This window comes from Haliotis cracherodii, unplaced genomic scaffold (assembly GCF_022045235.1).
Source record: "Haliotis cracherodii isolate W230 unplaced genomic scaffold, xgHalCrac1.p SCAF_1, whole genome shotgun sequence".
NCBI classification, from domain to species: Eukaryota; Metazoa; Mollusca; class Gastropoda; order Lepetellida; family Haliotidae; genus Haliotis; species Haliotis cracherodii.
Window position 1 is genome coordinate 48,845,473 of NW_027266264.1, and position 25,397 is coordinate 48,870,869.

At 39.3% G+C, this 25,397-nt stretch overlaps 2 protein-coding genes across 3 annotated transcripts in view; one reads left to right on the forward strand and one right to left on the reverse strand.

Moving 5' to 3' along the window:
- Positions 1–8,201, reverse strand: part of LOC139478833 (poly(A) RNA polymerase GLD2-like) — a 28,470-nt gene extending 20,269 nt beyond the window's left edge. Inside the window, exons 1-4 of one of the 2 annotated variants that reach the window (XM_071261496.1) lie at positions 8,119–8,201; positions 6,143–6,632; positions 2,306–2,468; positions 601–715 (exon numbers count right to left, since the gene is read on the reverse strand). In XM_071261496.1, coding sequence (XP_071117597.1) covers positions 601–715; positions 2,306–2,468; positions 6,143–6,606 — 742 coding nt within the window. In that variant the 5' untranslated portion in view covers positions 6,607–6,632; positions 8,119–8,201. The remainder of the gene's footprint in view (positions 1–600; positions 716–2,305; positions 2,469–6,142; positions 6,633–8,118) is intronic. The other variant, XM_071261506.1, reaches the window with a different exon arrangement.
- Positions 8,202–8,292: 91 nt separating this feature from the next.
- Positions 8,293–25,397, forward strand: part of LOC139478847 (regulator of nonsense transcripts 1-like) — a 37,731-nt gene continuing 20,626 nt past the window's right edge. The window contains exons 1-11 of the mRNA XM_071261515.1: positions 8,293–8,651; positions 17,031–17,170; positions 18,426–18,515; positions 19,725–19,934; positions 20,110–20,248; positions 20,597–20,670; positions 21,329–21,501; positions 22,760–22,858; positions 23,161–23,269; positions 23,439–23,646; positions 24,046–24,192. Coding sequence (XP_071117616.1) covers positions 8,463–8,651; positions 17,031–17,170; positions 18,426–18,515; positions 19,725–19,934; positions 20,110–20,248; positions 20,597–20,670; positions 21,329–21,501; positions 22,760–22,858; positions 23,161–23,269; positions 23,439–23,646; positions 24,046–24,192 — 1,578 coding nt within the window. The 5' untranslated portion in view covers positions 8,293–8,462. The remainder of the gene's footprint in view (positions 8,652–17,030; positions 17,171–18,425; positions 18,516–19,724; positions 19,935–20,109; positions 20,249–20,596; positions 20,671–21,328; positions 21,502–22,759; positions 22,859–23,160; positions 23,270–23,438; positions 23,647–24,045; positions 24,193–25,397) is intronic.

The following is a 25,397-nucleotide window of genomic DNA, read 5'->3' on the forward strand; positions in this document are numbered from 1 at the left end:
AACTCACTCACTTAGAGGTCTGGGTGCAGATAGCGGTGCAATTCAGACATTAGAGATGAGGGTCCCACCCCGACTTATTTCCATGACACTTGTTTCAACGGGGCATGTCTCTGCAATGAATGCAGAGTGTAATCAAATAGTCTTCACACCCGATTATGTATGCTATAATCATTTATCCCAGCCATGTGGGTTTATAATCACCGCTAAAAAACAGCAGTTTAATAACAATAATATCACTAGGGTACAACAATAAATTTGCAATATCAAGCAATACAGAGAATACAGATAGTGTTGAAAACACTCAAAGGATTCAAGAACATATGCTGGGACTCAAAACCAGGTCTTGTCATGGAGCTGTGTGATAGGGTTAGCCACACAACTAGTTGGAGCAACTTCTTCAGCTAGAACTCTCACAAGCTCTTTCTCTGTGTCAAGAACGAGCAGTAAATGCATTAAGGAGTAATGCAGGATAACTTAAAACATTATTCTATTTTGGGGATGTACCAAGCCCCCAGATGAAACAGTCTGTTCAAGAGAGACTTCCTGAAACCCAGCATACAGGCACTTCTCATATGTACTCTCGCAAACACCCATACTTACATGGAAAGACACCCTGAAACACAGCATACAGGGCATTTCTCAGTCGTACTTTAGCCTGGTAGATGTCTTCTGTCTGCTGAGTCTGCAGGAAATACTGCCATATAGACTCCGATATCTGGAACAATTTGGATATTCATGACATGAGTGTACTTATCAGGGGTCCGGAAAAATTAAAATCCCAATCGGACATTTACATTTTTGCCACGCCCCCTTCAAACAGCGTGTTTTAGTACGACTTTTTACACACAAATTACAAGTTGTTACGTATTCATAATATGATGAATTATGAATTGTTTCAATTTAAATTTTTTAATTCACCGGACAATTAATAACAAATAATATCATTTTAGATATATATGGAAAACATACGTTTGTTTCTGTTATAATAACGATCTGTCAACGTTGTGAACGGTCTAATTAATATTCATGAGTCTGCTCAAGTGTACGCGTTGTAACATTTGGATCGAGACTATTATCCCATATTTGGTTATCACGTGACCTCACGGGAAAAGTTGTTTTTTTTAAACTAAAGATTATTTAAAAACAAGACAGATAAAATAATCATAAATCCTAAACTATCGTTGATAGCAGTAGTTATTTGAATACTTTTTCATCTGTACTTAATTATTGACCATAAAAAAATTTGATATCGATTGTCCGAGAAAGCAAAATGGCGGTCAATCAAGATTCAATATACGACTAGCTACTGAAAACAATAAAATCTGCAAATCCTCGTTGTATGTCAACCAAGTGAAAGTCGTTAGCCACGACTTACAAAATGATCACTCAGACTTTGAGGGTTTGGCAGATCCGCTCGACTGATCTGCATCGGTCGACTGGCTGTCGTCACGCTTTCGCTTCTTGACTGAGGTTACGTATCGTAGCATTGTGAGGATAATGAGGTACATCGATGATGCAAGGTATTTATGTACAGTTGTAAACACATTTTACTCAAATCAACAAGATGTTCTCAGTAATAAATCCTCGGTTAATCAGTGTCAACTCAGTTTATTGCCTATTACAGTGATTGACCGATTGGACTATCATTCTAGGTACGATGTATTTACAGCAATCAAAACAAACAAAGCTTGTCAGTGTAGATAATCTTCTTTGTGTTACAACTGCAGACAGAAATTGCTCAGTCCCAACTGTTGATCATGTCCGGTCAAAATTTAAGAATGTCCGGACAGAAAAATTTAAATGTCCGGTAAGCAATATTTTAGACCGGACATTTGAGATTCCCAATCGGACATGTCCGGCGCATATGACGGTTTCCGGACCCCTGGTACTTATCCTGAAACAACAAAGTTCCTTCTACAATCTGATCATATAACACAGAACCCAAAACTTGACTCTTCTAGACTTAGGGCCCATCTTGTTGCTCTTGGTTACCAATCAGAGTTATCTGTCATTGAGCCCTACCTTTCCTTCTCATCACACAAGAGGATACACATGTGCTTGCATTTTGGGGGATCACATCCTCTAACATCAGTCATATACATTCTTGGTGAACAAAACTTCACAAATACCTTCCTTGGAGGTTACTACATAATATTCTGTGGCAGAATACTCAATTTGCATTACAAATCTTTAGTATTTTGTCTTCGTGTTTGGACAATGATTGTGACTATTTGCTTGGATTAGGGGTGGGGAGTAGAGACCTAGTTTCAGACAACAAAGCCAAAGGTGATGAAGTTGTACCTACCCTCTCTGCTCCTGTCGGGGCAATAGCTTGAGGAATGGACCACTGAATACCTGTAGGAAAACCCTTCTCCCCAGGCTTTCCCATGCGGGGTTTCTTTGGCGTCTCAAACCGTGACCCACTCCGAGGTCGCTTCATCCCAGGGTTCTCCTTACTGCTGTTAGACCTGGAAATATTAAATTGAAGGACCTGGGTATATGCTAGGGTTGGGATGAGTCCAAATTTACTACCTGCGTACCCACTGTAGATTCACAATGCCATTTAGAAAGTGGTCAAATGTAACCGATGTTATATTTGGGATAACACTTTCTTAGTATAGTACAGATTCGGGATAGTACAGTCCCGTCCGGGATTCGAACCCACACTTGCCAGAGTGAGGCACCTAATTGCCAGCACACAAAGTCAGCGATCTAACCCTCTCAGCCACCGAGGCTTCCACAAAAATGAAAGTCTGACAACTGGTAGTCTAGATCACATACTTTGAAGACCCCTCTGACAAATGTAAATTGGCATGGCTCCCATGGCCGAAAGCTATGAATACACAATGCCATTTGGAAAGTGGTCAAATGTAACCGATGTTACAAAAAAGAACGAGAATCTGTACTTTACTAAGAAAGTGTTATCCCAAATATAACATCGGGACTTATAGTGTAACATTGCAGAAGTCGCAGATCATTTTTGTCATATCATATATCCTATAACCAAATATGTAGTCCTGTCGGCACCTGGGTCTGTGTAGTCCTGTCGGTACCTGGGTCCGTGTAGTCCTGTTGGCCCCCATGGCTCTGTGTAGTCCTGTCGGTACCTGGGTCTGTGTAGTCCTGTCGGTACCTGGGTCTGTGTAGTCCTGTCGGTACCTGGGTCTGTGTAGTCCTGTCGGTATCTGGGTCTGTGTAGTCCTGTCGGTACCTGGGTCTGTGTAGTCCTATCGGTACCTGGGTCTGTGTAGTCCTGTCGGTACCTGGGTCTGTGTAGTCCTGTCGGTACCTGGGTCTGTGTAGTCCTGTTGGTACCTGGGTCCTTGTAGTCCTGTCGGTACCTGGGTCTGTATAGTCCTGTCGGTATCTGGGTCTGTGTAGTCCTGTCGGTATCTGGGTCTGTGTTGTCCTGTCGGTACCTGGGTCCTTGTAGTCCTGTCGGTACCTGGGTCCTTGTACTCCTGTCGGTACCTGGGTCTGTGTTGTCCTGTCGGTACCTGGGGCTGTGTGGTCCTGTCTGTACCTGGGTCCGTGTAGTCCTGTCGGTATCTGGGTCTGTGTAGTCCTGTCGGTATCTGGGTCTGTGTAGTCCTGTTGGTACCTGGGTCCTTGTAGTCCTGTCGGTACCTGGGTCTGTGTAGTCCTGTCGGTACCTGGGTCTGTGTTGTCCTGTCGGTACCTGGGTCTGTGTGGTGCTGTTGGTACCTGGATCTGTGTAGTCCTGTTGGCCCCCATGGCTCTGTGTAGTCCTGTCGGTACCTGGGTCTGTGTAGTCCTGTTGATACCTGGGTCTGTGTAGTCCTGTTGATACCTGGGTCTGTGTAGTCCTGTTGATACCTGGGTCTGTGTAGTCCTGTTGGTACCTGGGTCTGTGTAGTCCTGTCGGTACCTGGGTCTGTGTAGTCCTGTCGGTACCTGGGTCTGTGTTGTCCTGTCGGTACCTGGGTCTGTGTAGTCCTGTCGGTACCTGGGTCTGTGTTGTCCTGTCGGTACCTGGGTCTGTGTAGCCCTATCCGTACCTGGGTCCGTGTAGTCCTGTTGGCCCCCATGGCTCTGTGTAGTCCTGTTGGTACCTGGGTCTGTGTAGTCCTGTCGGTACCTGGGTCTGTGTAGTCCTGTCGGTACCTGGGTCCTTGTAGTCCTGTTGGCCCCCATGGCTCTGTGTAGTCCTGTCGGTACCTGGGTCTGTGTAGTCCTGTCGGTATCTGGGTCCGTGTAGTCCTGTCGGTACCTGGGTCTGTGTAGTCCTGTCGGTACCTGGGTCTGTGTAGTCCTGTCGGTACCTGGGTCTGAGTAGTCCTGTCGGTACCTGGGTCTGTGTAGTCCTGTCGGTACCTGGGTCTGTGTAGTCCTGTCGGTACCTGGGTCTGTGTAGTCCCGTTGGTACCTGTGTCTGTGTAGTCCTGTCTGTACCTGGGTCTGTGTAGTCCTGTCGGTACCTGGGTCCTATTCATCACCCACCCAACCAAAGTACCCAAATTACCCACACCAACCCTCATATATGTATTTTACAGTATATACAGAGGCTGACATACATTCAGCTCTGAAAGAGTAACATTCAGTCAGCTCCAGATAAACAGTAGATAAACATACAGTCAGCTCCAGATAAATGGTAGAGTAACATTCAGTCAGCTCCAGATAAATGGTAGAGTAACATACAGTCAGCTCCAGATAAATGGTAGAGTAATATTCAGTCAGCTCCAGATAAACAGTAGATAAACATTCAGTCAGCTCCAGATAAATGGTAGAGTAACATACAGTCAGCTCCAGATAAACAGCAGAGTAACATAAGTCAGCTCCAGATCAACGGTAGAGTAACATACAGTCAGCTCCAGATAAACGGTAGAGTAACATACAGTCAGCTCCAGATAAACAGCAGAGTAACATAAGTCAGCTCCAGATCAACGGTAGAGTAACATACAGTCAGCTCCAGATAAACGGTAGAGTAACATACAGTCAGCTCCAGATAAACAGCAGAGTAACATAAGTCAGCTCCAGATCAATGGTAGAGTAACATACAGTCAGCTCCAGATAAATGGAAGAGTAACATTCAGTCAGCTCCAGATAAACAGTAGATAAACATACAGTCAGCTCCAGATAAATGGTAGAGTAATATTCAGTCAGCTCCAGATATACGGTAGATAAACATTCAGTCAGCTCCAGATAAACAGTAGATAAACATACAGGCAGCTCCAGATAAACAGTAGAGGAACATTAAGTCAGCTCCAGATAAACGGTAGAGTAACATTAAGTCAGCTCCAAATAAACGGTAGAGCAAAATTCAGTCAGCTCCAGATAAACGGTAAAGTAACATACAGTCAGCTCCAGATATATGGAAGAGTAACATTCAGTCAGCTCCAAATAAACGGTAGATAAACATACAGGCAGCTCCAGATAAACGGTAGAGTAACATTAAGTCAGCTCCAGATAAACAGCAGAGTAACATTAAGTCAGCTCCAAATAAACAGCAGAGTTACATAAGTCAGTTCCAGATCAACGGTAGATAAACATTCCGTCAGCTCGGTAGAGTAACATTAAGTCAGCTCCAGATAAACGGTAGATAAACATTCCGTCAGCTCCAGATATATGGTAGAGTAATATTCAGTCAGCTCCAGATAAACGGTAGAGTAACATTAAGTCAGCTCCAGATAAACGGTAGATAAACATACAATCAGCTCCAGATAAATGGAAGAGTAACATTAAGTCAGCTCCAGATAAACGGTAGAGTGACATTGAGTCAGCTCCAGATATATGGGAGAGTAACATAGAGGCAGCTCCAGATAAAAGGGAGAGTATAAACATTAAGTCAGCTCCATATAAATGGAAGAGTAACCTTCAGTCAGCTCCAGATAAACGGTAGATAAACATACAATCAGCTCCAGATAAATGAAGGAGGAACATTCAGTCAGCTCCAGATAAACCGTGGAGTAACATACAGGCAGGTCCAGATAAACGGTAGATAAACATAGTCAGCTACAGCTAAAAATGGTAGATAAACATGCAGTCAGCTCCAGATAAACGGTAGAGTAACATACATTCAGCTCCAGATAAACAAATTTTACCACAATTACATGGTGAACAAAGAACAGAAGTACATTACATAAGCTCACATATATAATGTTAATAAAAACAGGACATTTACCTGTTATGTGCAACATTATCATTCCTTGCAGCTTTAAACATTGTCACACCATCTAGACTGTCAGTTGCAAAGTCAGGTGACAGTAACCGAGGACTCTCGCTTCCCTCGTGCTTGAGCTTCCGCAGTATATCAGTACGTATCTTCTCTCTCAAATCAGCAGCATCATTTCTCTGGACGGGCAAGGTAACGGGATTGATGAAGCCAGCAGGGTTGGCTAAGATCTGGGGCTGGAAAGGGAAGTTGAGGACTGGGACGAAGAGGTTGGGTGGATACTGTCCACTTCTTTGAAGCTGTGCAATGAAATCAGGATGCAAAATGGCTGCTGGCCTATACATTACTACCAACAAGGAGATGTTGTTGAGAGTTTCTGTGATTAGACTGGTTAACCTTGTGACATCACTAGTTATCTTGGAGGTAAGACGGAGGAAACAGTCAACATGCTTCACACTTTGTGTGAGAACCATCCTCAGGAAACACTCATCGTGAAAGTCTGGAACACGAATAGATCTGAATGAAGAATCAATTCATACATTCATTGCCTTAGGTTGGGAGCTGCTAACAGAAAAGTAAAAATCTGAAGTGCACGGTTTCAAGACATCTCTTTTCATGAATGCTTGAGGGATGAGGTGAGGTGAAATTGGGTTAACGTCGCGTCCAAGATTATTGCACTTACATAGCGACATGCATGTACGTGTGTGTGTTTGTGTGGCTGCTTGTACTAGTACTTGTTTTAGCCCCTTAATGCCGAGCGCCAGACAGGATGCCAGACAGACATCTTTTAACGTCTTTTGATACGAATGGCCAGGGATCGGACCCCGGACCTTCCTCTCTCCAGGCGGACGCTCTACCATTAGACCACGGAGGCGGCCGAATGCTTGAGGGACACAAGTAATACTGACAACAGTTGTCAATAATGTATACGTAACAAGCATCTTGTCTTTCATTCTGAATGTACAGAAACTAAACTTTTAGGTTACTTTTTCAGATTGACTGAACTTAAACTGACATTCACATATATGATTTTCTTTACAAATGTGTAAGTATTTGCTCTAAGTTTAATGCATGCAAGGACTGTACATTTTCACAAGTAAACTACATTCTTTCAAAAGGCTTTCGAAAAAACCTTTGTACATTTACAAGACTTATCCTGGTATCAAAGACATGACATACCAACCAAGTCTTTCCATAAATGCCAAAAACTTCAAACAAATTTAATAACTGTACACTTACATGTATATAACAGTATCAATTGAAACAAAGAATATATATATATTTACAAAAAATAGTGTAACTATTCAAACAAACTCTTCTATTTCATTTTGTTGATCAAAGCTGCAAGCATTTGTAACTGAATGGTGTCTATAACTTGTAAGTCATTACCTCCCTATACTCTTTAAATCAACCAAGATGGCTACTGTTTTCTGTAAATTGCTTGTTAATATTGTAATAACTAGAAATGCAGTCATCTAAATGTTTTGGCCTAAATGTTTATGCTGAATCAATACATTTCACTTCTGATTTATCAACATAACCAATCATTTTTATTTTATTTTGGCAAAGGTGTTTGTGTACATAAATTTGAGGATGTTGCAATTTTGTTACATAGAGGATCTAGCTGACAAATACAACTTTGATCGTAATCATGATCAAATTCAACCCAACCAAAAATGTTAGGCAAACCAATATTTTGGTTCTGGCATTTATCAGTCCTGTGATAAAAACTTCCCCTTTACATTCTGTCAGTTTCACATCTATCCTTATCAGTAGATATCAATAATTACTTTCTCCTACAAGTTTTGACAAACAGTTCTCATTACTAAATGCAGCAGCTTTAATAGTAAGAAATGTCCAAGTGAGATCTTCCTATCGGTCTCACCCAAACTATTTCGATCTACAGCAAGGAAAACAATGACATGTGGTGAACTATTTAAAAGTGCAGTACAGGATTTTATTACTGATCGGAACCCATACCATACCCGTTTAGACGCCACAGGTTGTTAATGAAACAGAAATTGAATGTGTTCACCAACTTTCGATCTTGCACCAATTGAAGTTCACGTGTGCTTGGTGAGTTAACTCCCTTGTGAGTTAAACGTAATCAGATTTCGGGCTAATGTGAACTTCGTCATCATTTCCGCTTACTTCCTGACGTCAGCTGCTAAAGAACGAAATGGCGTGAAGGGTTGCATTTCAACGAATTTTTCAGTTTTACACAACCTTCCAGTTTTTACCGTTGACCTTAACATGTGACAAGCGAAAGATAGACACTTAAGGTGTTTAATTATCAGTGTAGTCGTGTACGGTATTTGTAATATCAGAAATGAGCGTAGATGCGTATGGGCCAAGCTCGCAAACTTTGACTTTCCTGGATACCGAAGAAACCGACCTTCTGGGCGCAGATACTCAAGGATCCGACTTCGACTTTACAGATTTTACCCTTCCATCCCAGACCCAGTCTCAAACTCAAGCCTCTCAGCTTGATGGGGGGCAAAGTCAGAGCCAAGGCCAGGTAAATTTAGAGAATTTTCGCAACCACGTGTATTTCCCATTCTCAGGTGCAAGTCCGGGTCAATCACGTTTTAAGAAACGGGTTTGGGAAGTAGCACGCCCACATGTTTGCCAAAGTGTTAGTCATACCATTTTATTCCGACGTGCCTAATCATTTATAAACGAAAATATAAATAAGTCTGAATGTCTTTTGCTAATGAGTCGCCAACACATATTGCTTATCAGCTCTATTTTCGTTATGACCTATTTTCGGTTCGCAGTTGGCTTAGTATTTCAATGTGGGTTCCTGTTTGTTTATTGGTGTTGTCATGGTTAGAAAGTTTATTTGAATAGATTAACTGCATTATTTCCATATTGTTGTATATATTTTGCAAAATTCTACAGTTGCCATAAACTGTTTCTGCAGTTCAATCTAATTATGACCCGCCTAAATAGGTGAAAATTGTGCATGTATGCATCAGTGTCGATTGTTACTCATACTATCAACCACTAGGTTACCAGACCTAGACTTGATTTTACAGGCCAACATGATATTGATGGAATATTGCTGACTGCAGCGTAAAAAATCCCTCGCATTTGCATATTTAATAATTTAGAAAGCATGTGGTTTTGACATGCATTTCTGTTACAACACAAACAACTTTGTCAGTATGGACAATATATGTAAATGGTCATTCAAAGTTTCCTAATTATACCTGGTATGAATGTGAAGTGATTAGTAAAATAACAGTCTTTGTCAAAACCTTGAGTCCATTAGCCAGAGCTTGGCTCTAAGCATCATTTTCAGTAGATTTTATTTATCATATCATGTTTATTAGCTGATCTTACTAGACTAACAGAATTTTACTAGATTCAGGCTTCGGACTAGTGGCTAAAGTTGCAGACAGAAATAACTGTACTTCCATAGTACAAATCAAACTTCAAAGGGCGAGTGCACTGCAGAGGGCCACAAGCACTATACCTGTTTATCTCCAAGATACAATTATTTTGCAGTTATTCATAAAGTAGGTGAACTCACCATGTTTTGTGAGTACTTGCCACAGCCAAGATAAGAACTCTCACTTATCAGCTTTATCGGGATAGACTTTTTAATGTTCATCAAAGCTTATAAAGTAAAGGTGTAACATGCTTTGACATCTATCTAGCAATGAACTAGGTTACTGAATCCTTTGTCGCCCTCTGTTACAAATTTATGGAGACCTGAAAAGCAGAATGTGACCACTGACTAAGAGTTTTGTATGGAAATTCTTCTTGCCCAATATATCCTGAAACTGTGAGAAAATGATGCTGAAACTGTGAAAAACAAGTTTGGACTGCAGTGTTCATTCAAAGTGATGGCATCACTTCATGACCACATGTATTTCAATTGCAATTCAAACATTATGAACTAAGTGCTGTAGTTGGGCGCATGGTTTGAAATATAAATTGATCTAGTATCGTAAACATAGCATACCATTGCAACAGAAAAGACGTGTATTCGAAATGTTAGGAACTCATTTCCATACAGTTGTATGACAACTTTAACTGCAAAATTAGATCAAGGGGAAAAAAGTGTCACTGTTAAGACCTTTGTTGTTAAGTGTTCAAGGATGTACCCATTGCCGGTATCTGAAACATGAACAATGATGAAACAGGCTGTTTGATGATGTTGATTGGCTTTTTTTATATAGCTCCCTATCCTCTTGTCTGATAATCAACAGTTAAATGGTGATTTAATCAAGCTTAATTTTATTGAGTACCAAAAGGAAATCCTGGAAACCATTTCTGATTTTGGAGATGAGCAAGCACAGTAACAAGTGTCACTTATACTGTCAGGCTTGCTGTCACTTTATTGTCCTAGCTTTATCTTCTAACCGTCCAATAAAAGTTGCTCTCTCTGTACTTACTACATTTAAATGGTCCCACCTTTGTCATTGTTTTGGCCAAAGGGCCCTACAGTTTCAGCAGCTTGAATGAACACTGTACTAGTCATGATAGCCTCAAAAGGTTTTGGCACAGACCAGAGAGAATACAACTAAATGCCTTGACGTGACCCCGTTGACAGACTTTATAAGGTCACATTGTCAGTAGGCCTTGATGACACTTATCAGTTCTCACACTAGGAAAAAATAGGAAGTTGTTTACCTGCTCTGTAGTAACTTGTACATGTACTGATAGAGACATTACATCGGCGTTCACACATAGGACACATGTACATGGTATAGTGGCATATATATATTCTAATTGATGGTATCTACAACAGAGAGCAACTGTGAAGATCCAGGTTAGAATTGGTCTTCAGCAAACTATGCTTGTTGTAAGAGGCAACTTACGTGATCGAGTAATCAGGCTCACTGACTAGGTTGATGCATGTCATCGTATCCTAAATGTGGAGATCTATGCTCATGATGTCAATCCATGGACCGTCTGGCCCAGACTCAATTATTTAGAGACTGTCGTCATATAGCTGGAATATTGCTGAGTGCGGCATAAACAACAAACAGAAAACAGTGTTTTATTTTGTTGTGACATGATTTCCTGATATGATCTGTGCATAGTGGCACTAACTAATGTGATGACCTGATTCTCGTTGAATTCTACAGTCCTCTGCAGTCTCACTCAGACAAATCAATTCACGGTGTAGATCTGCATTTCTTAGGCATACCAGAATTCCATGTTCAGGGGTTTGAATCCCACATTCATCCTGATTACAACTTTTATAAATAAGGATTCTCAGTTCCATACCCATGCTTGTATGCCCATGCCCAATAATTAAGGTATCAAAAGGACTAGTAGAAATTTGCCATTTTAAGCGTTTTGCTATATGTTATCATTATAATGACTAATGGTCTAAAAATGTTAGATTCTACCTCTGGCAAGATGTCTTCTCCGGAGCAGTTCTTGAAAAACCTACCATATTTGGTACAAAGATCTAGTGGTGAACTGGTGGTATCGTGATAGTTCAGGATTTTTTTAAAATATAGTTTTCGGGGTTTGGGCAAAACCTTTGACTTAGGGTGAAAATGGAGGTGGTGCTCTTTCCAGAGCAGGTCTTGAAAAACATACTATATTTCATCACCAAACTTGGCACATAGATAGGTCTAGTTGTGAACTTGTGCCTTTTAATAGTTTGGGATTTTATTTAAATATATCTTTCGAGTTTCCATGGCATCAAGTTTTTTATATATATTCACGACAAGTTTTTACCTTTGCGGGGGATATTATGACTTGGTTGTCATATTTTTTTTGTGCATCACCATGAATTGATTTTCGCCGCTTGTGATTATTAAGGAAAGACAATTATCAGTATCATATATCAAAAGAACAACTCTCTTACTACCCAGTAATCATGCCAATTTGGCTGGTGGCCTACACCATCCAAGCACATTCGATAAAACACATTTTCATGTAAAAGTGTTGTGAATTTAGAAACAGTATGACCATGCAACACCTATATTAAACCAACCATACCATGTTGTGACAGATGAACAAAATGATAACAATATGTCATTTATCTTTTTCTTTTCACAACTGCATTTTAAAGTGGATTTCACTCCTGGTAAATCATCCTTTTCTCCTTGTTGCTGTCGATCCTTTTCAAATCAAAGGTATTCAGACTGGTAGTAAAACCTTTGTTAATCAGGTATTTCTTTATTGGTACAATTGGTAAACAATATATTTAACACTTAGCATTAAAGGCCAGAAAATTAATATGTGCTGTGTCCGACAGTACTTGCGTTGGTAATCAGTTTTCATTTATCATTGATAATTGTTTGTATTGAGAATGGTTCCAAGCAATCAATCATTGGCTATGATTGGTTTCTATTGTTATTGTTTTTTGTTTCAAGCTGTCAAACTGAGTCAGCAGCAGAACGTTTTGAATCCTCTTGCCCAAACTTGTCCATCTGCATCTCCTTATGTAGCAGATTTACCTCCAGACATCTTGGCTATCACAAGCTAAGCTTACAAAACTGAATGAGCAAGGGAGTTAACTGACAGTAAAAGTCAAGTTTCCACCCTTGCCGAACTAGCCTAGAATTGTGGTGTTATATTTGGCTGGACTTATGAGTCTATGCATAGTCCAATCAAAATCATGTAATGAAATTGACATCTGGCTCATAAACTGCTGTGAGTTTCAGTCAATTGCAGTATTTGCAAAGCATGTGTATTGTCAAATCGGCGTCAACAGATATTTTCCAAATCATTTCTTCGCGAAGTAAGACCTGTTTTATCACAATATAGATTTAGATTATCGATCAGATCATCATGATCATCTTGACTGGGTGTCGCCATTTTGTTTGAAGCAAATGCAAGTGATTTGAGAGGTGGAATCTGATTGGTCTGTAGGAAGGACATAGCAGGGACACAACTCGTAATAGTCACTGGTGGCACTTCGAGTGAGCCTGGAAATTCCAGGCAAGGGTGGAAACAGGACTTTTACAGTCAGTTCACTTGACTCGGAAAGATGCTGAATAAGAGACATTTGATTGAACTTCAGGACCATCGGCTAATGTCACAAACAGAATGACATGGATACTATAAATATTCCTATACGCGTATGATACAAACCTTTTATCAGAATTCATGAACACTTGTATGTAAGACTCTTTATGTAAAATCAGTGTGGTACTGGTAGATACCACACTCCAGAGTAGTAATCTCTTTATAATAATATTGCAGCAATTTCTCACTGTTACCTGTTGACTGTAAATGACAAAATGCGTGATTAGATATCTGTAGACACTTATTGTTTGATGTAGGTGAATTTTGTCACCGTTGACATGTTGAATGTACTCACATAACATTCAGCATGTTCAGTATACATTTAATGGTACACTATTATTAGTACCTCTTATAGCGTCTCTTTTTATCAGCCCGACATATGATGACGGGGGGATATAGCCATCAGTATGTCCGTCTGTCCGTCTGTAATCATTGTTTGTCCGGAGCATAGTTCCTAAACCGTACAACGTAGCTTCACAAAACTTCACTTACCAATCAGGCGCAGTAGTAGTGCCTTTGGCTATTTAGAGATTTTTAGATTTTTTTATTTTTGTTGTTTCCATGGAAATATGATGAACTTAGGAAATTTGAGGGTACTGCTCTTGTCCGGAGCATATTTCCTTAACCGTACAACTTAGCTTCACAAAATTTGGTACACTTACCAATCAGGCTCAGTGGAAGTGCCATTTGCTATTTAGAGATTTTTAGAATTTTTTATTTTTGTTGTTTCCATGGAAATATGATGAACTTAGGAAATTTGAGGGTACTGCTCTTGTCCGGAGCAGGTTATATAGTGGTGCCTTTGCTATTAACAGATTTTTTCCTTTTTTTTCTTTTTTTCAATTTAAATTGAAAATTGATGAACTTAGGGTAATGTCCTCATCTGGAGCATATCTTCTAAACCATGAGACAGCGATTCACTTAATTTTTTGCACATATCAATCATGTTCACTAGTTGTGCAGTTTGTTATTTGAAGGTACACACAGTTTACCGACATGCCACGTTGGGTGGATATGTCATCATCGGATGACTCTTGTTTATTTCATGTAGTTATGTGTTGCAGTAGCTAGCTTTCAGTATGTCATGATTTGCATACTATTACTAAAATGTTGTTTTTACTATCTTGTTTGGGTGGACCTCGTCTGTCTGTCTGTCCATAATCATTTCGTTTCCAGAGCACAACTCGAAAACCGTTCAATATTTTATCAAACGGATCCTGAAGTGGTGCCTTTTGCTATTTATGGATTTTTAGTTTCCTTGATTTCCATGGAAACAATTTGTACTTAGTCTCATAAGAATGGTGAATCTTTCTACAAAACTTGGCAGATGTATCAAACTGAAGTGGTGCCATTTTGCTATTTGTGGATTTTAGGCATTTTCGTTTTTCTTGATTTTCATGGAAAGAATAGTCTCAAAATGCAGGGAAGCTGGGTTATAAATTGGCACTAGTCGTATAGTCCTTGCCAAACTGTCCAATGGTAAAGGTATCATAAGGACTAGTAGAAAATTGCCATTTTTAAGGGTTTTGCTATCTGTTATCATTATAATGACCAGTGGACGAAAACTGTTAGTTTCTAACGCTGGGAAGGTGTTGTTTCCGGAGCACAACTTGAAAACTGTGACAGACATTTCATCCAAACCTGGTACATGTATTAAACAAGGCCTGAAGTTGTGCCTTTTGCTGTTCAAAATTAGATTTTTCCCTGTTTCCATGGAAACAAGTTGGGCTTAGCTGAAATGGAGGTAGTTGTTGTTCCGCAAACAGAACTAAAAAACTTTTCAACATTTTTCATCCAAACTTGGTACATGTATTAGTGGTGGTGAAGTGGTACCTTTGGCTGTTTAGGATTATTTTTAAAAATACTTTTTTCCTGTTTCCATGGTGACACGTTTGACTTTGACTGTTCATAGTGATAGGTGTGTTTGGCCGGACTATATCTCTCAAACTGATAGGTATTCTTTCATGACACTTTGCACACACAAAGACCAGGTTGTCAACTGGTGGTGCCTGTTGCTATTAACATGGTTAAGGGATTTTTAGAATTAATTTTGTTTTTATTTAATTGTTTGATTTTGACTCTGTTCATAGTAGTGTGTACCTGACACAGAAATACAAAGTTCCTAAATCACTATTCCATGGTTTTGTTTTGATAGCTCAGTAACTACTGTTGTATACAGACAGACAGATAAGATACAAATTCTCTCGTCAAATTGGAACAGTTAGATGATTTGCGGGAGTCGAGCAGAGTTTTCATCTTCTGATGACTCTTGTTGGTCCTGTTACTGGTATGAGTGTAATACAAGTCGCTTCTACAAAGCCAAAACATCTAAAAATTATCAGTCCCCATAATTCTTTTCAGTCACCACTTTCAACACATGAAAAAACATGAAAATTACCTGGTTTTAATTCTTTCAACATCATTTTCAATGGAATCATCTCTGAGAAGAAACTTAATTGATCTACACATCATGGACAGAATTATTGTCACAATTTTATCTTCTTTTTTACTATTTCAAGTATTTTCCCTGCCTGTCCACATGGACTGGCAGTCACATGAATTTACTGGTCCAAGCTTAATTTTACCGGTAAGAAAATGGTTATTACTTGTAAATGGGAACACTGCTGTAATTCCAACTTGGGAATATGTGCTGACATTTGCTGCAGACTTGGTGTTCAATATCGGCCTCAGAATCAATATAGATAAATCCCTGACGTTATTGAAAAGAAAACTGGTTGTAACATTATATTTACTGTTGGCTTCCATACTTCTTAAGGCTAGAGATGTAATATGACACTTGAGTCAGGATGAGACACATCACAAACAAGATAGCCATAATAATGTTTTTTCTTATCAAACTGATCAGTCTATTGACCATGATGAGGACTGTTGAATGTATATATTTTTGACACTTATATTTTTTGAGAAAGAAAAAATATTCCTGATATGAGTTAAGCAATGCGCAGTCTCGTTCAACAAAGCTTGAAGATATATCAAACAGATCCAGAATTGGTGTCTTTTGCTATTTGCCCATTTCTGACATTTTTGTTTTTCTCGATTCCCTTGGAAACGATTTAGACTTAAGCTCAAAAGGGTGAGGATAGGTGGATAGAGAGTTAAGCCATGTTCCTTCACTCAGTCACCATTTTATTAGACAGACAAAAATATTCCACAACCAAAACCATTTACATGGTTATCCTTTGTAATCCATCACCTGGCACATAATGCGGGGAGATATAGTCAATGCCTCGTCAGTCTGTCCGTCCATAATCATTTTGTGTCCGGAGCGTTACTAAAAAACTGCTCAGTCTCGTTCAACAAAGCTTGGCAGATATATCAAACAGATCCAGAATTGGTGTCTTTTGCTATTTGCGCATTTCTGACATTTTTGTTTTTCTCGATTCCCATGGAAACGATTTGGACTTAAGCTCAAAAGGGTGGGGATAGGTGTTGTTTTCGGAGCATACCATGAAAACAGTGAAAAACTTTTCATCCAAACCTGGTACATGTATTAACCGAGGCTGAAGTTGTACCTTTTGCTGTTTAGGAATTGTTTAAAATTAGATTTTTCCCTGTTACCATGGAAACAAGTTAAGACTTAGCTGAAACTGAGGTAGGTGTCGTTGCCGGAGCTAAACTAAAAAACTATTCAACATTTTTCATGCAAACTTGGTACATGTATTAATCAAGGGCTGAAATGGTGACTTCAGTGAAGTGGTATGTTTGCCATTCCTGTTGAGTGCGTATGTTGAAATTTTAAATGATTAGATGTGAGTTATTCCTTGTCAAATTACAATTTTGTAATCCAGTCATTGATATATTAATTTAGTATGTTCGCTAAAGTTAACTGTCTGCATGTATTGTGACACTGTAGGTAACGTGTTGTTTACAATTTCAGGTGAATGGTATTGATGGCCCGCTGCAGAATGGGATTGATGGAGGAATCACGGGGATCACCCAGGGCGTGGGGGAGCTCAACTTTGAGGAGGAAGAAGAGGAACAGTTTTATATGAAAGATCTCCCAAAATATGCATGCGCGTAAGTTAGCCGAGCAGAAATGTTTACTTTTGTCGTTGTCTATTTGGTATGTGTATTCAGGGGGTTCTTGTATAAGTCATCATAATGTTAAATATTTAAGTGGTATACAAATAGTATGTAACACTTCTAGGACCCCAAGGGTTCAATCCCCAGCCCCATACCAAAAGACGTTAAAAGATGTTACTTATTATCCTGTTTGGCGCTCAGCATTTAGGGGCTAAAACAAGGACTGGTGGGCTTGCAGTCAGTATACTGTTAAACTGTTCATGTTAAACTGCGGCGTGGTATCTCAGTGGGCTAGCACTATAAATTGGCATTAGTGCGGACATTAGTTATTAGTCCGCATGCATACACAGGGATCGCTATACAAGTGCAATAATCTTGGACGCTGTGTTAAACCCCATTTCATCTCACCTCACCTAAGGACATTGGTTACAATGGTTGCAAAGTTGCCCACAGTTGCACGCAGGTTTACCAGGACGAATTACCTCTCTTGTCATGTCCTGTCTTTTACATGATTTCTTCTTTCTAAAATAAAAATAAATATTAACCGTTCCAATGGGCCTTTTTTTTTTTCGAATTCAATGGGAATACAGTATGTAGAATTGCTACATACAACTCAGAAAGGATTGTAAAATAGTATTCCCATCTATTTGTTTTAATTTGTAAATAATGCTCAATCACAAGCATAATAGACCCTTGAAGATCTGGGCTAGAATAGGTTTTCAGCAATGCATGCTTGCCGTTAAACTAACGGGATCGGTGTTCAGGCTTGGTGACTTGGTTGATGCATGTCATCGAATCCCAATTGCTTGGATTGATGCTCATGATGTCAATCACTGGATTGTCTGGTCCAGACTCAATTATTTACAGACCGCTGTCATATATGCAAAGACTCTGTAAGATGTTTAATGGGGTTCAGGGGCTATTCAAGATTTTTGCCATAGGATTTTGGTCTGGGGACCCAGTAATTTTTTTCTTTCTTACATCCAACTCTATTGAAGGATTTGAAATGCATTTATATTTTTTTGCTTCTAAACAGTTTGAGCATTTTTAGCTACAACCGAGCACAGTCCTCTCACGTGTTTAACAAGTGCAGAAAATGTGATGGTGACTTCAGTGGTACAAATTAAGGGGTCCTACTGTGGTAATTATTATTATCTACTGACCCACTACATAAGTCTGAAATGTCATAATTCTGAACACAGTGACTTGACAAATATGTCCATCAGTTGTGTGTTTGTTTCTGTTGCAGTTATTGTGGAATTCATGACCCAGCCTGTGTGGTGTTCTGCAACACAACGAAGAAGTGGTTCTGTAATGGCCGTGGAAATACATCGGGCAGGTAGGTTGTGCACACCCTGACACAATCAATTTTATTACTTGCCCGTGAAGAGATCACCTGTTTAATAAACATACAGCTGTATTACACATTGTGTAAAACCAAAACGCGTGCTTATGTACTCTCGGGACACGTTTCATGAACAAATATTGAAAGCTCTCAACATCCTTTGGCTTATTCAACGACATTGCGTGTGGAGTTGATAGATCACTGAGAGGAGCTTATGCACACTCGATGACCCCAGCAACCTTGTTGCTAGGCTGATGTCACATGGCATTGTTTCCCCTATGGGTCTTGCAACAAAATCCCACAAATTACGTCATCAGGTATTGTGATGTTATTGTAAACTTTGAGGTACAAGGCCCGTTCATCAAGGCGATCGTATTGTAGCGTAACGACAGTCGTATGTCTAAGTTAAAGTATGTGAGTCTTAGCCCTACGATAATTTTGTGAAATCTAAAGGTGGACCGTTGTATGGTATTAAACTCATACCTTTCAATTTTTGACGTGTTTGAAGTATTATTCTGTTAAACTCAATTGGACTATGCCGTGGATCGTGTAGGTGTCAGCCTATTCATACTAAACAGTATAATTCTAAAACGTTATAAATGGCAAGTGATAAATAAAATACTAAACTTGCTCCCGTGTAAAACCAATTTTATGAAACTCGTGAATAGTTGCTTTCGCTCGTCAGATACCACAACTGTTCACTCGTTTCATAAAATTGGTATTACAAGGGAGCAAGTTTAGTATTCTATATGTAGATCACTAGTCCATTGTAGTCCTTGGGATAAAATGTGATGGAATTGTGAACATTATGTACACTCACAGACATGTTTTGATATAAAGAAACAATGAATATCTTGTTCTTCACCCACTGTAAGTATAACATGAGATAACAGGGCTATGGGCAGAATGAAAACTCCACATACTGTTCCTTGGCATTGAGCTTTTATTTTAATTCATATGTCACATAAAGAGGGTCTATGCTATTGAGCCTGTTGTCTGTGTAAAACTATATTGTAACTAGTGAACTGTATCTGTGTAATTAGGTTATTCATTAACAGTTTGTGCTACCAAATTCAATCAAATTTCCCAAACTAGTCCTCTTTGAGACTGCTCATATCAGACTCCACTGGCCTAGTGGAAGTGTTTTCTTTGTGTCTTTCTGCTTGGGAAGATATTGGAAGGCACATGTTACAAATATTTCAGCCACATCATCAACCATCTGGTCCGAGCAAAGGCAAAGGAAGTGACCCTTCACAAGGATGGCCCTCTCGGAGAGACAGTGCTTGAGTGTTACAACTGTGGTTGTCGGAACGTCTTTCTCCTCGGCTTCATCCCAGCCAAGGCCGACTCCGTTGTCGTCCTGCTGTGTCGTCATCCTTGTGCTACCCTCAGCAATCTCAAGGACATGAACTGGTCAGTTAAACAGCAATTCTTGTCTTAAAAAATAAGTTTCTTACTAGGTGTTAATAAAAGGTTGCATAGTTCAAAAATCATTCGTTACTGTTTTGATTTGGTGTGTTTAATAATAATTTTGAAGATTGCTGTTAATGTGAATAGACTTAATGAAGATATGTTTACTGTGTTGAAGGGATCCCAGCCAGTGGCAACCACTGATACAAGACCGGCAGTTCCTGTCCTGGCTGGTGAAGGTGCCCTCCGACCAGGACCAGATGCGAGCCAGGCAGATATCGGCCCAGCAGATCAACAAGCTGGAGGAGCTGTGGAAGGTACAACCCACTTGCACGGCTTCCACCTCCATACAATATAGGAGTCTTCCCAGTGAACTGATGCAGTAATGTCATTAAAAATACTGTCATTTAGGACAAAAGTGTCTTTTGCATGTGCTGGCCAAGACATCAGCTTTGTGATGTCATCAAAAATAAATCTTCAACAAATACATTTGAAGAAACTATTAAACTTCCACTTGCCCAATTAAATTGTGTGTTCAAAAGTTCAAGGTAAGGCCTCCCAATAAAAAAAGGAAGTCATGATATTAATATGGTGACATAATTCAGTATAACATGTGATTTGATTTCATGGAATGGTATGTAATATCGGTTGTGTATTTATCTCAGGAAAACCCAGATGCAAAACTGGAAGATCTTGAGAAACCAGGAGTAGATGAAGAACCACAGCAGGTACTTCTCAGGTGAGTTGTGATGACATACAGTGACCCGCTGATGTTTCCGGCTGCAGGGTGATAGCTGGGACTATCTATTTTATACAAATGGATCGTTGTACTCAATAATCTAGAAATATGTTAATCCAGATTACTTCACTGGGAAATGTCCTGTCTGGATTATTGAGGTTTCGCTCTACTGTAAACTGGTTTGAATTGTTAAAATGTTGTCTCCTGCAGAAATCTAACATGTCTAAAATGCCTTGCACAAAAACATGTTTTATTGTTGACGTGTGTATCCCAGAAGGTAATTGGTCCTCATTGCTCCATGATTACGACAGCTGACTAATGATAAGATTACAATGTGTAGCCTGCCTGACTGTGTCTTACCGTGACAGCTTGCTTGTGCTACCTACAGGGTTGTTTGGCTACTCCAACCAAAAAATGTGCTGTGTTTTCTGACATTCTTCAGATAAACAGTATGTATTTTCTGATTTGCGGATGTTATTGAGGATTGGCAGAGTGTGTAAGGAAACAACTGAAGTCATTTGGATGTTTTTCAAATTTGTGATTGAGAAAAAAATAACATGCAAAGAAAAGTATTTATGTGCAGTCAGGAAGATTTTCAAATTGCCGGTTACACTGCCATTCATTTTACAAATATTGTTTGACATCATTCCTGTGACAGGTACGATGATGCATACCAGTATCAGAACATCTTCGGTCCGCTGGTGAAGCATGAAGCCGACTATGACAAGAAACTGAAGGAGTCACAGACACAAGATAACATTGTGGCGCGCTGGGATGTCGGCCTCAACAAGAAGAGGATTGCATACTTTCACATGTCCTCCGCCAATGACGGTGAGATAATCAATCTTCAACTGGTGTGTGTTGATCTAGATTGTATGTATACTTACCGTGTTTTACAGTGTAGAAGCTGGGTTACCAACTGATTTAACCATGCTATATTGAATTTGTAACTGAAACTGTGTATGCTCAAACATTGTTTGTTAACCATATTAACATCATTATATTTTACTCGCATATAAAACAGGAAATGAAAGTGTGCAGCATAGCAATAATAGTGGGCACATCTAAAGAATATTAATCAAGCCTAACATGGTTAAGTTTATAACCGCATATCACTATAATAACATCACACCGCTCATTGTTGCACTGAAAATAAGATGTCATAGTCGGCTATAGAAGAGCACCAAATTTCATGCTTGCTGTGATCCCTTAAACTTGAAATACACTCTTAGTTGATCTCTTTTGTGTTTTCTGTCCATAATGTATTGTCATGCATACTTCGAATATTGTAGTTATGGCAAATCTGCATTTCGAAGTGATGACTGCACATATTATTTTAAGTGCCTTCAGACAATGATTGAGAGGAAATTTTTTAAATTTTTTTATAAATGTTAACTTCTATGGTGATGCGAGACCTGCATCACTTCGGGCTTTCCTCCCACATTAAGCTGACACGCCGCGTTATAATTGGAATACTGTTAAAAGTGGCGTTAAACCCAACTCACTCACTCACTCATTCCCGAGGACATTTTTTGTGTGACCTATAACTTGAAAACTGCTTCACTGGTACTTTTCATACTTGGTGAACACTTTTTATACCCATAGGATAGTGTTAAGTTTAATTTCAATACTTGGATTTTCTGAAAAAGATCAGCTTTTTATTCAATTTTTTTACTTAAACAATTATGAGATCCTAAACTTGAAAACTACAGCATGGATTCCTTTCCAATTTAGGGAACAGCTTCCACACTAATAGGAGAGGTGCAGTGCAAAGTTTGATTTCGATACATGCATTTTCTGAAACAATATGTTTTTCATGTTGTGAAGTTATTGAAAAAAATTTACTTCAACATTTGTGCAACCTGTAACTTGAAAACAACTTCACAGGTTCTTTTCTAATTAATACAGTTTCTATACCAATAGGCAAGGTGCAGTGCAAAGTTAGATTTTGATAAGCATTTTTTCTTTGTTTTGAACTTAGAAATATGTTGGAGTGGAAGTCGTGGGTATTAGTGAGCCCTGCTCACTTTTTGTCTTGTTTTTTATTATGTGATTGTCTTTATCATTTTGTTTTACCTATATCTTCCAGAGATGAAACTGATGCATGGAGACGAGTTACGGCTACGTTACATCGGAGAACTGCACAAACCATGGTCTGGTGTTGGCCATGTCATAAAGATACCAGACAGTATCCTTGTATTAAAACAAAATCATTATAGAAACCTGAAATGGTTTCAAGGACCTTTTCAATAAGGCAAAGAAAAAGACTTGTATCTTCTTGGACAGAATTATGGTAACGTGTAGGCAAAAAATAAAAAATAAGCCATTTCTGTTTGCCCGAAGAAAACCTTTGACATCAGTCAGTTTGCTTTGGGCCAGCAGGCAAGGGACAAGTATTCTTCTTTCAATCATTTTTCCTCGAAAGAAGGTTACGAATTGACAAGGGAGGTTCCCCCATTCTGTGCTGGCATTTCCTTACATTGACTCCAGATTACAGCGATGAAGTTGCAATAGAACTAAAGAGCAATGCAGGCGTACCTACAGAGTGTACTCATAACTTTGTGGTGGATTTTGTGTGGAAGTCAACATCTTTTGACAGGTAACATATTTTGGTTTCTGTGCTTGCTTCTGATGTTTCCCTGATATAAATATAACCCAAGTCAACTATTTGATTTCGAAAGAGATTATAAAAATCTCAACTAATGCTGAATTCAATGTCTGAATGGTTTCAGTAGTGCAGTTTAATATTTGTATTTGCTCTCATGCAGGATGCAGGCAGCGCTGAAGACATTTGCCGTAGATGAGACGTCGGTGTGGGGCTACATCTACCACAAGCTGCTCGGTCATGAGGTGGAGGATGTGGTACTCAAGTGTCAGCTGCCCAAGCGTTTCTCCGCCCCAGGCCTGCCCGAGCTGAACCACTCCCAGGTGTATGCTGTGAAGACTGTGTTGCAGAGACCCACCAGCCTTATCCAGGTAGAGGGTCACTAGGCAGACAAACCTGTTGCTGTACCAGGCTTAATTCATAGTTACCCTTTGATATTGTTTTGTTTGTTTAACGCCGCACTCAACAATATTTCAGCTTATGATGTTGGTCTGTAATTAGTCGAGTCTGGACCATGCTTAAGGCAAGTTATGCTTGTCGTAAGAGGCAACTAACGAGTTTGGATGGTCATGCTCACTGACTTGGATGGTGCATGTCACGGTATCCCAATTTCGTGGATTGATGCTCATGATATCAGTCACTGGATTGTCTGGTCCAGATTCCATTATTTACAGACCACCGTCATACAGATGGAATATTGCTGAATGCAGAGTTAAACAACAAACAAAGAAACAACTACAATTATCCCGTGTTGCGTGTGTGTTTTGAAGGGCCCCCCTGGAACTGGCAAGACAGTGACATCAGCTACAATTGTGTACCACCTTGTGAAGCAAAACAATGGTCCCGTCCTGGTATGTGCCCCTTCCAACATTGCCGTGGATCAGTTGACTGAAAAGATTCATCGCACAGGGCTCAAGGTACATCCACTAGATCTTATATGCTTTAAAAAACACTGAAGAAGCCATCTATGTAATATACGAGATCATTTCCTGTTTTCATGGACATTGCTTCTATCAAGTCCATAAACAGCTATTGACCTCATATGAAGTTGATGATTGTTTAAAATGGTTTTTTTTGTCATATAATAGAGAGACAAATTCAATGAAACATATCAAACTGTTAGCAATTATGTAAGGAGGTTTCAACAATCGGGTACATCTGATTGACTAAGGTTTGGGGAATACCACTTCTGATAAATTACACCCCTGACCTACAAGGGCAGGGGTATATTATAGTTATACCAAGGAATTCCATCCAGCCATCATTTTGAAGACATTTTTGTGCGCGACCTATGTCTTGAAAACTACTGCATAGATTCTTTTCAAACTTGGTGAACACTTTCTATACCAATAGGAGAGGTAGGTACATTGTGAAGTTTGATTTCAGTATTTGGAATGTCTGAAAGAAGTGCAGCTATTTTTCATTTTTTTACTTAGAATATTTTTACTTAAACATTTGTGCAAACCATTACTTTAAAACTACTGTTTGGATTCTCTTCAAATGTTGTGAACAGTTTCCATGCTTTGTTGATTTTAATATGTTGATTTTCTCAGAAAGTTGTGCAACTTATTAGTTGAAAACTACTGCATCGATTGTTTTCGCAATTAACGTTGTTAACAGGTGCAGTTCCAAGATATGTGTGATGGTAGCGGTGTCAAATGTTACTTTCTCTTTCAAATGTATTATTGAACACATGTACTGTTGAACATTTAAAAGAATTTCAGAGTTTTTAATGACAACCAATTTTTTATTTTGTGCTTTTTAGAGAAACCGGCTCAAACATTAAGACATCAATATATCTCCAATATTAAAATTGTTCTTCAGCTGGTTGAGTCGAGGTCAGGGGTGTTAGTGAGCCCTGCTCATTTTTGGCCTTGTTCCCAATCTATTTTTAGTAACTCAAGTCAATACCGTAAATTATCAGACCCGACTTGGAGTCGAATATGTGTTTCTCTCAATTAACACATGACTATGTCTCGGTCAGTGAATGTGGCAACAATCTTTGCATCATGTTATCATGATCTCTGTAGTGTTATGTCTGTTCATATGCAGGGCTCCATTTAGTTTTATAAAACATGCACAAGTGCAACCTATTATTGGAAAATGCAACCTAAAATATATG